Source organism: Thalassophryne amazonica, chromosome 8, assembly GCF_902500255.1.
Source record: "Thalassophryne amazonica chromosome 8, fThaAma1.1, whole genome shotgun sequence".
NCBI classification, from domain to species: domain Eukaryota; kingdom Metazoa; phylum Chordata; class Actinopteri; order Batrachoidiformes; family Batrachoididae; genus Thalassophryne; species Thalassophryne amazonica.
This window is the reverse complement of record NC_047110.1, coordinates 72,259,473-72,273,463: the sequence shown is the minus strand read 5'-3', so window position 1 is coordinate 72,273,463 and position 13,991 is coordinate 72,259,473. Positions and strand designations below refer to the sequence as shown.

General features: G+C 41.0%; 1 protein-coding gene across 1 annotated transcript in view; it reads right to left on the bottom strand.

Annotated features, from left to right (window-relative positions):
• The window catches only part of LOC117515873 (hepatocyte growth factor), an 80,609-nt gene that overhangs the window by 17,060 nt on the left and 49,558 nt on the right, over positions 1 to 13,991 (bottom strand). Inside the window, exons 8-11 of the mRNA XM_034176635.1 lie at positions 12,489 to 12,654; positions 12,274 to 12,407; positions 10,598 to 10,691; positions 866 to 996 (exon numbers count right to left, since the gene is read on the bottom strand). Of these exons, the coding sequence (XP_034032526.1) occupies positions 866 to 996; positions 10,598 to 10,691; positions 12,274 to 12,407; positions 12,489 to 12,654 (525 nt within the window). The remainder of the gene's footprint in view (positions 1 to 865; positions 997 to 10,597; positions 10,692 to 12,273; positions 12,408 to 12,488; positions 12,655 to 13,991) is intronic.

Here is a 13,991-nt window from a genome sequence, read left to right as displayed (position 1 = left end):
AGTGAACTGAAGCTGGATACTAGCAATAGCTAGCAAGCAGTGTTTTTATATTGCCTTGCATCTAGCATTTGGGTTAAAGTTTGTTTGGGAGCTTTTGCTGGCATTATATGCTCTCTGTCACTGAGGTCTTCACCACAGTGGAAACACAACAGCTGAGAAGGCTGATTTTGCAGGCCATTCCTGTACTGGTACTTTATGTTCATGAAATCTGAGGAGTAAGCCGAGCTCCTGCAATGGAAAGGGGCCTTAAGACTGCAAAGCCAGTGTTGCTCAGATATAGTACAGTGTTCACAGGAGAAATGATGAAATGTTGTGTCTTTTTTGTTTGTTTGTTTTAGTTGGTATGCAGCAATGTTGCCAACTCAACCCACAAATCACTTGGGGCACATTGGAGGTCAAAAAGTTAAGGCATCAACAATATTCATGTTGTCATCAACATCCAAGACTATTTCAGGTTCTCGTCTCTTTTCTGTACTGCACTAAACTACAAAAAAAAAAAAAAAAAAAAATGCATACTTTATATATATATATATATATATATATATATATATGTGTGTGTGTGTGTGTGTGTATAATTGAAGGCAAAAGTACACATATGGTTTCATGATATTCCATGTGGGACTAGTTATACAGAACCCACCATATTTCGAATGAATTGTGTCTCTTCCCTGACACACACTGACAAGTGTACATAGACAGCCAATTAAGTGTGTGTGTGAGAGCAATACCAAGACATACGGAGACGGCTCAAATGCATCTACACAAAATATGTCTTGTTTCAGAAATAAGAAATAAGCTTTGGATCCTCTGACTTATTGTTTTACCCCCACCGGGTTATACCTTACTCTTGTCTCAGTGCACTCACATCGTTTTATGTTGCAGTAGTCCCAGGGTATTGCAGAGTTGTTGGTGTGACACCAGAGGCCGTGAATGTCTTTGTCAGGGTTTCTGCAGTAGTTTCCCTCGAGGCCAGCAATTGTCACTCCTCTCTCTCCACTGCACAAACACAAATGATAATGAACACTTTGTACATTATCTACAAATGGAGCAGTTAAAGAACACATCTATTCCACGGGAGAAGATAAGGAGGTGATGTGCAGGGGAATTGCTCGTTAGCACAGGATATACCCACTAACCTGTGTTCTACACATTCTCAAAGGAATTCTATTAGATAAGTATTACTCTCACTGAATTCCTGATTTGTTTCTCGAAAGTAGAGGCTGTATTCAAAACCCCACAGTTTTTATTTGTCTGGCATATCTATGTGTGCTATATATCTTGCTACCTTGGTGGCTCACTGTGCCTGGCTTTTGACCCCCAGGCAGGAGCAGAGCAGGAGAGCTGAATGGCTTTTTGAAGTATGCCTGTAAGTGGGAGCTCAGGGTTAAAAGGTGATGTGTGAAGTGTATGTCCATAGGCCAAGTTACGTTTGGACATCATTCCTGATTCATTAGGTCATCTTCCAGGAAATGCTCTGCAGTCATTCAGAGATGATGGAGAAGCTCATCACTGCACCCACAGGAGCTGTTTCTCTTCTGAGGCCCGATCTGCTAACGATACACTGCATCCAGAAAGTATTCACAGCGCTTCACTTTTTGTTACAGACTTATTCTAAAATGGAATAAATTAATTTATTCCCTCCCAACTCTATACACAACACCCCATAATAACAACATAAAAAAAACATTTTGGAATTTTTACAAATTTATAAAAAAAAAACTAGAAGCACTCGGAGAGTGCAAACCTCCGCCAAGGCCATGGGGTCACTGACACCATAGCATCTACACGCCATGGAATCATTGAACCTAAAAAAGTCTAACAATGATGTTTGCTCACACTGTAAGAAAAAAATAGTTGAGAATACTTAAAATTTGCAGGCAACAGTCTGCACTAAGACTTTTGTGCCGATGATGAAATATATGTTATAGTATATAGTTCATTATCGGCACAACATAACAGTCTTAGTGCAGACTGTTGCCTGCAAATTTTAAGTATTCTCAACTATTGTTTTTTTTACAGTGCAGTAGTAAAAAAAGTTTCATCTGCTGTGACTGGATAGCGTGTATCCTTAGCACTTTGCATCACAGTTTATTCCAACTTGCACCTTTCCCAGAAGCTACTGTCATCTGAACACTGATATTGATATTGCATGTGCTTATAGACAAAAACAAATGAGACAAAATTCAATTTATTATTCAACTAAACTGCAAATATATTAATTTTTTTTAACATTTATTAAACATTTATCTAAATAAATAACAGTAAATTCTGAAATAGAACTATTTTTTAAGTGTTGCATGTGCTACACAAGGCCATAGGGTCACTGACCCTAAAGAGATTCCCTCCTTGGCACAGTGATCTATTCAACAATTCAGTGTTACAACCAAAACTATGATACATACACTTTTCTTTCCTTTATATTTGACATCCTTGACCATAAAAACATACCACTAGAACTTGGAATCACTTTTATGTCTTTATTAGTTCAAAAGTTATTGTATAAAAACAATTTTTCGGTAATGGCGGTTTTCTTCTGGATCTGGCTTCATAACATTTGAAGCTACATCAAATCTGATGACACCTTACTGAATCCGTACAGATTCAGCTACAATTTGGTGTTAGTTGTGCATCTCTAGCTTCATTTGTCACCTCACACTGACACATTTTCTATTTTCCCTATATTTCTGCATATTCTGGATCACCAGATCTGGAATCCGGATCCGATCATCACCAAACTTTGTTGTTTGATAGAACATTTGACTATGTTATACCCTAATTTTTTTTCAAGCCTTTCTGCCTTGTTTTTGTAGAGTTAGAAACTAGAATGTCAAAATTCCCCCTATCCCGCAATGGTGAAGAATCCTTTAAAAAATTCCTGGATCCGGATCGTGATCTGGATCACCACTAAAATTTAATCACTTGTTCCTCTTGTCATTTCCAACCACTCCACAAAATTTCATCAAAATCTGTTCAAGACGTTTTGAGTTATCCTGCTGAAAAACAGATAAACAAACAAACAAACAAACTCGACCGAAAACATAACCTCCTTGGTGGAGGTAATAATAAGAAGTTGCATGTACATAAGTATTGACACGCTTTGCTCAATACATTGTTGATGCACCTTTGGCATCAATTACAGCCTCAAGTCTTGAAAATGATGACAAGCTTGTTGCAACTATCTTCAGAATCAGAATAGCCTTTATTTGCCAAGTATCTTCAAAGAAAAAGAATTTGAACTGCACTCTCTCTGTACAAGCATGTATAAATATACACTAAACACAAAATAATTCACAATAGAAAATGTGCACATAAAAATGTGCAAATAAATTGTGCAATAAAAACATGTCCAAAGGAGAAACAGACAAACAAATTGAAGTTATATGAGCTATATAAATTAGTGAGTTTTATGGCTGATTAAATTTCAGTGTGATGGTCTGTGGAAAGAAACTGTTCCTGTGTCTGGTTGTTTTGACGTACAGAGCTCTGATAATGTTGACCAGAGGGGAGGAGTTTAAACATTGTGTGTCCAGGGTGTGAGGAGTCTGCAGAGATGTTACCAGCTCGCTTCCTGGTCCTGGACACATAGTCCAGCCCTCCATCCACAAGTCCTGGATGGAGCGCAGGCTGGCTCCAATGATTTTTTTCCTACAGACCTGTCAGTTCATTGAAGTCTGCGCCTGTCATATTTGGAGGCAGATGGAAACCAAACAGAGATGGAGATGCACGGGACAGACTGGATGATGGATGTGTAAAAGATAGACAGATAGATAAATACTTTATTAATCCCCTCATGGAGAAATTCAGTTGTCTTAAGTACAGATTGAACGACTTAAACCCACAGGACAATGCAAGGAGTGGAGACACTCAGATCTGTTGCTCCTCTGGGCAGACAGAGTCTCATGCAGAGGGTGTCTGGTGTTACTGAGGATTGCTTGCACTTTTCTCCCCATACACCTCTCCACCACTGCCCCCACAGTGTCCAGTGACCCCCTGACCACTGACCCCGCCCTCTTAACCAGCTTGTCCAACCAATTACAGTTTTTGACAGAGATGTTATTGCCCCAGCAAACATCAGCATAGAAAAGGACAGCCACAACAACAGATCAATAAAACAGACAACATTTGGTTACACACATCAAAGGACCTCAGCCTCCTCAGGGAAAAGAGCGTGGTCTGACCCTTTTTATAGAGGCTGTCTGTGTTGATGTTCCAAGCCAAGTTGTTATCCAGGTGAACACCTAGATAGATATTTGTATGTCTGCACACACTCAATGTCTTGTCCATATACGTTTACTGGATGGACAGAGTTCCTTTCCTTGCCAAAGTTGATGGTTGATTCTTGGTCTTATTTGTTTTCAGAAATAGTGAGTTTTTAGTGCTCCATTCACAGAAGGCTGTGATCAGGTCTCTGTACTCCCCCTCCTGGTTGTTCTTAACACACGCCACAATGGCTGTGTCATCAGAATACTTCTGAATGTGACACGTGTCCAAGTGGTATTTAAAGTCAAATGTGTAGATGGTCAACATGAAGGGCGCGAGCACAGTTCTTTATGGAGCTCCAACGCAGCTCACAACAGTGTCCGAAATGGTGCTGCTCAAGCCTCATGTATTGAGGCCAACCCTTCAGCTGTGGATTCAGTTTGTGAAGTTCGAATCCACCCCCAATCCCTCCAGCTTTTGTTTGAGGATGTCCGGTTGGATAGTGTCAAATGCACTTGAAAAACCAAAGATCATCCCTCATATCCACCAAGTTCATCCAGGATGGAGTAAATCTGATGCAACAGAAAAAGAATGGTATCATCCACTCCAACTGCCTCCTGATAGGCAAGCTGCAGTGGGTCCTGCGCATGTTGTATCTGCATTCTGAGAAGGTGCAGGACCAACCGCTCCAGTGTCTTCATGATGTGAGATGTAAGAGCCACTGGTCTGTAGTTTTTTTGGTGTTTTTTTTGTTTGTTTTGTTTTTGTTTTGTTTTTTTTTATCTCAGTAGCACGTGCTTCTTTAGGCACTGGGATGAGAAAAGATGTTTTCCACAGAACAGGGACTCTGCAAGTGTGAAGACTAAAGTTGTAGAGTGTCTGGAGGGGGGTTGCAAGCTTCTCCACACAGTCCTTTAACAGACGTGGGCTCACACCATCCAGTCCTAGACCTTTGCATGGATGTAGCTTCCTCAGTTCAGCTTTCACCTCATAAGTGGTAAAAGTTGTAAGTGGTGGTGGCACAGAAGGAGCTGGGAAGATGTAATTGTACGGTGAGGGTGAAGGTGAGGCTAGAGGAGGTGCGGGGGCGGCAGAGGGTGTTACATTAAACCTGTATAAAACAGATTAAACTCATTCACCCGCTCACTATCAACTGCTGGCAGACAGTGTTTTCCCTTCATGCCTGTGATGGTTTGCATCCCTCCCTCCACACCTCCTTAGTGCTATTAGCCTTCAACCTTCTCTCCACCTTCCGTTAGTAATTCAGCCTGGACTTTCTCAAACTCCTTTCCACCTTCCACTGTATCTCCTTACGCTTTTCAATGTCACCAGCCTTTAAAGCCCTCTTCTTCCTATTTAGAAGATGATTGGTGTCTGCTGTGACCAAAGGTTTATTATTGGGAAAGCACCTGGCAGTTTTAAAAGGCAGAACAACATCCATGCAAAAGTTAATATAATCTGTTGTGCATTCCACCATTCTGTCAATGTTAATGTCAGTCAGTACATTCAAAGTAATATCTCAGGGATTCACAAGCCTCTGGAGTCCACTTCCTAATTGTCCGACTTGTTACTGGCTGTGTGAGTACACGAGGCTTATACACAGGTTTCAGATAAATCATATTATGATCAGATTTACCCAGAGGTGGAAGTGCAAACACAGTATAAGCCTCTTTGGCATTAACATAACACAAATCCAGAGTTTTTTGCTCTCTTGTGGGGAAATCCACATATTGTGTAAATCCAGTCAGATCAGCGGCAATATTAACATGGTTAAAATCGCCAGAAATCACAAATAGAGCATCAGGATGGAGTGTTTGAAGTCTTGTGACAGTTTCAAGTGTGATGTCACACGCAGCTGTTGGCTCCGCCCTTGGAGGGATGTAAACAATGATGGCGACTATGTTGTTGAATTCCCTCAGAACAGAGGAAGGTCTTAATCCAACTGCCAGGAGCTCAATGTCTGTACAACAGTTCTCTCCTTAACAGAAGTATGTTTGGGATGACACCATCGTTTGTTCACAAAAAGTGCAAGACTCCCACCTTTGCTCTGTCCGCTTGTACCAAGGTAATGGCAGGAAGCTCCAGAGCAGAGTCCGGTGTAACAGCCGTGAGCCAGGTCTCCATCAAACAAATCAGACTACTCTCATGGAAGGACCGATCATGCCAAGCGCCACCAGCTCATCGCATTTATTAGGGTAGGAGTTGACATTACCCATCATGATCGAGAGTACTGCAGGCTTGAATCTCCGCTTCCTAGCCTTTAGATTGGCTCCCGTAAGGCAGCCTCTGAAAGGTTTTTTAACCTCTAAAGGAATTGTGTGTACCTTTCCATGCCCAGTATGACGCAGCGTGAGAAGATTGTCCTTGCTGTAGATGATTTTACACATGACAGCAAAAGAAAACACTAAAACAAAAAATATCCAGAACTACTTTAAGACTTGCTGCTTGCTAGGCACATGCGCAACCTCCTTCCTGGGATAGGTTGAACTTCCTGAGCTGTCTGAGCAAGTACATCCTCTGCAGTGCCTTTTTCCTGATGGAATCTATGCGGGAGGTCCACTTCAGATCCTGGGAGATGGTGGATCCCAGTAATCGGAAAGTGTCCACATTAAATACAATGTTGAGGATGGGCGGGGTGGGGAGGGGGTGATGGTGAATTTCTCCTGAAGTCCACCATCATCTCCACAGTCTTGAGTGGGTTCAGCTCCAGGTTATTCTGGCCACAACAGGGGACCAACTGTTCCACCTCCTGGCTGTATGCAGCCTCATCACTGTCCTGGATGAGTCCAGTGATGGTAGTACCATCCATAAACGTCAGGAGTTTAACAGAGAGGTCTCCTAAGGTGCAGTTGTTCGTGTAGAGGGAGAAGAGCATTGGGAACAGCATACACCACATGTTCGTACAGGTGGGGTTGCAAAGGAGAAGGGGAAAGAGGTGTTCTGGGGGGAAGGTAGTTAATTATTGTTGGGGTGAGTGAGGAGTGTGAGAGGATCGCTTTCAAACTTGGTTTAAAACAGGTTCAGGTCCTCAGCCAGTGTTTCAGCAATTTTGCCTATTCATCTTTGCAGCACCTCTCAAGCTCCATCAGGTTGGATGGAGAGCGTCAGTGCACAGTCATTTTCAGATCACTCCAGAGATGTGCAATCAGATTCAGGTCTGGGCTCTGGCCGGCCAACTAAAGGACATTCACAGAGTTGTCCTGAAGCCACTTTTTTGATATCTTAGCTGTGTGCTTAAGGTCATTGTCCTGCTGAAAGATGAACTGTCACCCCAGTCTGAGGTCAAGAGCGCTCTGGAGCAGGTCTCATCCAGGATATCTCTGCACATTACAGCATTCATCTTTCCCTCAGTCCTCAATCATCAGTTCTTGGGTTCTCCCAGTTCCTGCCACTGAAAAACATCTCCACAGCATGATGCTCCACCACCATGCTTTACTGTAGGGATGGTGCCTGATTTTCTCAAACATGACACCTGGCATTCACACCAAAGAATTTTTGTTTCATCAAACCAGAGAAATTAGTTTCTCATGGTCTGAGAGTCCTTCAGGTGCCTTTTGGCAAACTCTAGGCATGTTGCCATGTCCTTTTACTAAGGAGTGGCTTCCGTCTGGCCACTCTACCATACAGGCCTGATTGGTGGATTCCTGCAGAGATGGGTGTCCTCCTGATAGGTTCTCCTCTCTCCACAGAGGAATGCTGGAGCACTAACAGAGTGACCACTGGGTTCTTGGTCACGTCCCTGACTAAGGCCTTTCTTCCCCAATCACTCAGTTTAGACAGGCGGCCAGCTCTAATAATAGTCCTGGTGGATCAGAACTTCTTCCATTTATGGATGATGGAAGGTCCCACTGTGCTCATTGGGACCTTCAAAGGCACAGAAATGCTTCTGTACCATTCCCCAGATTTGTGCCTCAAGACAATCCTGTCTTGGAGGTCTGCAGACAATTTTTTGATTTCATTTTTGGTTTGTGCTCTGACATGCACTGCCAACTGTGGGTCCTTATGTGTAGACAGGTGTGTGCCTTTACAAATCACGTTCAATCAACTGAATTTATCCTTGGTAGACTCCAATTAAGCCACTGAAACATCTCAAGGAGGATCAGTGGGAACAGGATGTACCTGAGCTCAATTTTAAGTTTCACGCCAAAAGCTGTGAATACTTATGTACATGTGCTTTCTTTTTATTTATTTTTTAATATATAAATATTCAAAAAACTTTTTTTCACTTTGTCATTATGTGGTATTGTCTGTACAACCGCTGGCAAAAATTATGGAATCATCGGCCTCGGAGGATGTTCATTCAGTTGTTTAATTTTGTAGAAAAAAAGCAGATCACAGACATGACACAAAACTAAAGTCATTTCAAATGGCAACTTTCTTTCTAAGAAACACTATAAGAAATCAGGGAAAAAAATTGTGGCAGTCAGTAACGGTTACTTTTTTAGACCAAGCAGAGGGAAAAAAATATGGAATCACTCAATTCTGAGGAAAAAATTATTGAACCATGAAAAACAAAAGAACTCTCCAACACATCACTAGTATTTTGTTACACCACCTCTGGCTTTTATAACTGCTTGCAGTCTCTGAGGCATGGACTTAATGAGTGACAAACAGTACTCTTCATCAAGCTGGCTCCAACTTTTGCTGATTGCTGTTGCCAGATCAGCTTTGCAGGTTGGAACCTTGTCATGGACCATTTTCTTCAACTTCCACCAAAGATCAATTGGATTAAGATCCGGACTATTTGCAGGCCATGACATTGACCCTATGTGTCTTTTTGCAAGGAATGTTTTCACAGTTTTTGCTCTATGGCAAGATGCATTATCATCTTGAAAAATGATTTCATCATCCCCAAACATCCTTTCAATTGATGGGATAAGAAAAGTGTCCAAAATATCAACGTAAACTTGTGCATTTATTTATGATGTAATGACAGCCATCTCCCCAGTGCCTTTACCTGACATGCAGCCCCATATCTTCAATGACTGTGGAAATTTACATGTTCTCTTCAGGCAATCATCTTTATAAATCTCATTGGAACGGCACCAAACAAAAGTTCCAGGATCATCACCTTGCCCAATGCAGAGTCGAGATTCATCACTGAATATGACTTTCATCCAGTCATCCACAGTCCACGATTGCTTTTCCTTAGCCCATTGTAACCTTGTTTTTTTTCTGTTTAGGTGTTAATGATGGCTTTAGTTTAGCTTTTCTGTATGTAAATCCCATTTCCTTTAGGCGGTTTCTTACAGTTTGGTTACAGACGTTGACTCCAGTTTCCTCCCATTCGTTCCTCATTTGTTTTGTTGTGCATTTTCGATTTTTGAGACATATTGCTTTAAGTTTTCTGTCTTGACGTTTTGATGTCTTCCTTGGCCTACCAGTATGTTTGCCTTTAACAACCTTCCCATGTTGTTTGTATTTGGTCCAGAGTTTAGACACAGCTGACTGAACAACCAACATCTTTTGCAACATTGCGTGATGATTTACCCTCTTAAGAGTTTGATAATCCTCTCCTTTGTTTCAATTGACATCACTCGTGTTGGAGCCATGATTCATGTCAGTCCACTTGGTGCAACAGCTCTCCAAGGTGTCATCACCCCTTTTTAGATGCAGACTAACGAGCAGATCTGATTTGATGCAGGTGTTAGTTTTGGGGATGAAAATTTACAGGGTGATTCCATAATTTATTCCTCAAAATTGAGTGATTCCATATTTTTTTCCCTCTGCTTGGTCTAAAAAGTAACCGTTACTGACTGCCGCAGTTTTTTTCCCTGATTTCTTATAATGTTTCTTAAAGCCAGAAAGTTGCCATTTGAAATGACTTTAGTTTTGTGTCATGTCTGTGATCTGCTTTTTTCTACAAAATTAAACAACTGAATGAACATCCTCTGAGGCCGGTGATTCCATAATTATTGCCAGGGGTGTAGAATGTTGTGGAAAAAATTATTTCATCAATTTTGGAATCAGGCTGTAACATAACAAAATGTGGAAAAAGTGAAGCATTGTGAATACCTATACCACTTAACTGGAGTTCAGTAATACATTAACTTTTCCCATAAAACACCACTATGTCACCTTTTATGCTCACGCAGATGAGTTTTTAAAGCACTCATTTTCTGTTATATTCATAAACAAATTTCTGTTTTTGCAATGATGTTCATAAAATCTGCATGCTCTTTGCCCACAGGGTGGTTTGATTCCAAGTAAACACTCTTCAGTTCACACATATCTGCTGGTCACAGAAAACTTTAGTGTAGGAGACATACATAACATCTTGATCCTTATTTGGGTTGGCATGTTTGTTAGCTAGATGATGTTCCTAGGGTAGCCCTATTTTTTACACGTGTTTGAGAAAGTTATTTTAATAAATAGATGGAATCCAACAGAAAAAGACCTGTTGCTGTGGTCGCTCCATGGAGCACAGGGTAGATTTGATCGTGTCCTTGACCGCTGTCCTTGGTAATCTTCTCCAAAACCTTCATAGCAATCTACATTTAAAAAGCAAAGAAGATGAAATAAAAATGAGCCAGCAAATCTAATCACTCAGAGTTGTAACTTCTACCTGACGCAAAGGAGCTCATAGCCCAAACCAAGCATTATTTGTCATTTCCACCCAACACGGTTGCAGATTTTATTACCAAAGCCCACATGATATAAATACCAAGAAGGACAGTTCTCCCTGTGCCCTTACCAAAAAATAGTACTGATAAGTATATAAAAAGTAAACTAGAAGTATACTTGAAACATACTTGCATATACTACTTTTTGGTAAGGGTGGGCATATTGGATTAAAAATGAGGCTAGGTCGAGTACAGTGCAGGTGGACTACTATCATATGGAAGGAGAAAGCATTTAAAGTCCAGAGCAGAAGGTTTGTAAAAGTGAAAGGGCACAGCGCTAACACACACCTTACATAAGCAGGTTCATGATGAATGTACACCCTGCTTGTATACATGATGACACCGAATTGAAATGAGACAACCATTAAACAAAAAGTGAATACTCATGGAAAGAATACAAAACTTCACCTTATTGCATCACTCCAGGGTGCTCTGGTGTCTGCTGATGGGCTCTCACAAATTGGCACTGAGCTGTTAATTCACCAGAAAACCTCTCAGTAGTATCCTCTTTATCAATATCATAGTGCTTCAAGCCTGGCACACACTGTCTTAAGAGGACTGACAGGTGGCACTCTGATTTGAAATTATTCACAAAACATGCTCATGACTAACAGGACTAATTTTACCCAACCTTTAAAGCCTACAAATGAGTCAAACACACCTCAGTTGATTTGCAGTGTCTATTTCAAACCAGGCTCAATAGACTGAAAGATAGGGTCCTCTGCGCCCCTAAAAACATACACCAAATATTCACAAAATACAAGATTTTGCTAATCTTACAAGCTGCACTTCACCTAATTAATTCAAATTAACAAAAGCTATAGCAAAGCCATATTTAATACATATTTTACATTGTTCCTTACTGAGCTGTGATTGTTGCCATGGGACTTAGAAAATAGCAAACTGGGAACACTCTAAAGAATACCATAATGATGTCTAAGAAAAATATTTTCCATAAAAAGTTTTGAAAGCTGAGTTTCACCCCACAACTCCGTCTATGGGAATATATTCACTCTCAAGAGTGCTCCGCAACAAACCCTCAGAGAAGCGTTTATAATCCCAATATAAGGCCACACAGGCAGTAAGAAATATGCCCCAAATCCCTTGAGAAATTTGAATGTGGGTATTCATCCGCAGATCCACATGCTTTACTTTAAAATGCCTTGCTACCCCACCCAGTGCTAATCCTTTCACTCAAACTATAACTGTCCAGAGAGAGCGAGCAATATTAAATTGCTGTCAGAATTGGTTTATGTGAAGTATGGTGGTCAGTTCTTCCCACAGTCTTTCAGGCTAGACAGTACTCCATAGGGATATTGTTTCTAACCAGTGTGTGTAGTTATAGGCTCTCCACATAACTCTAACTTACTTCAGATATACAGTAAATCAGTTGTCAACATTATTTGAAAAAAAAATAAGCTGAATAAAAATGCATCATCTACTCTCTTACCATCTGTAGGCTTATTCTTCGCACCACACTGAGGGATATTAGTGCAGAACATTATGCGGACTCTTGGGTCGTTGGTGAAGCACCAGGGGAGATCTTGGCCATCTGGATTCCGGCAGTAGTTCTCTTTCAGGTCCCTGAACACACCAGAGAAACATTCTGTAAAATGATTATGATGTGTGCAGGTGATTGAATTAATGGATGACTACTGCACCTACTTGCATTGGTAGATTTGAGGGATGAATGTGTGATTGTGAGGGTACTGTGAGTCCCAATGTTGACAACTGAGTCCAGTAGGTGTCATTCCTACTGTCCCTCTATACCCCTCTCCATTCCCCTCATAGCATTCAGTTGTTTCTTCCTTGTTAGTTTTCGGAGCTATTTCTGTGGAAGAACACAAAACATGGTTAAATAATGTCAGGTCAGGTCTGAGAGCCTATGCTAGTGCTGGCTTGTCACCGTAGCCAACACACAATAGAACCACCTTGGGTCCTGGATGGCAATCATCCATGCAGGAAGCCTCTCAAAAGTAACCACCTATCTACCACAGCACATTGAAACGTGGGCATCTCCTTGGCCTTCTTTGGCCACTGGGTCCTCAACACAGACAGATTTGAGCTGGATCGTGCATCCAGAAAAGTGCCACAGGGCCAAAACATCATTGCTAATGTTCCTTCACAGTGCAAGTGTAAGAGGAACACAGCTACCTTTGTTTTACTTTGCAAGTCAACTTAGAGGAAGTTGTTATCCCACATAGCCCACGTTTTTGCTTAGGAAAGTACACTTACCAAAGGGCCTTTAGTGATTTTCCAGTCTGGTCAGAATTTTAACCAAGCCCACTTTCCTATCCCCCAGACCAGGAAGTCCAGTTTTGCAGCCAGTGATTTGTGTTACTTCTTATACTGTACTTCTTATTCCTATTAGAAGTACTGTATAAGCCACAACAAGTGTAGTTGCCAGTTTTCCAAAATATATTTATACACATTCCTGTGTGTGTCAGTATACAGCAAGTCATTTTTTTTTTCTTTTTGTATACTTGTTGGTATAGTATATCTGATGAGTACACAACTGAAATTATGGTCACTTATTTTTAGTTTAAAGGAGACAGACTACCAGAAAACTTGGACAAACTTGTTTTTGGTGAGGGTAAGTAACTTCATTTAACACAAAGTCTTTGCAGCAGTACTCAAGGATCCTCCTAGCACCAAAAATGGTTAGTCGTTGCCTGTGGTCACTGGTTAGTGTCCCAGTCTCACACCATATAGTGAGAGAGGAAGAACCAGGATCCCAAAGACATGTACTTTAGTTCACCTGAAAAGGTATCAGTATCACTGAACAACTCTGTCCAGTGACATCATGATTCCATAAGGTCTTCCAAAGCATGTCTTGATCTCAAGGGCAGAGGACCCAAAGACATCAATGTCACCGCTGATATAGCGACTGTTGCTATAAGTTTTACATTTTTCACAGAATCCTAATAGACTTCTCATGACCTGTACTAGGGTACAGGAAGAAATTGATTTGACAAGCTTGACCTTGTTATACAGTCTTCAGTATGCTTCATTGTTCATTATAGTGTCTTTTTCAGTCCTCAGCCTGGAAGATAGAGTGTTATATAAAATTCTGGGCACCCCTGATGATTTCCACAATTTTCTTTTATAAATCATTGGTTGTTTGGATGAGCAATTTCATTTAAATATATCATGTAGCAGACAAACGCA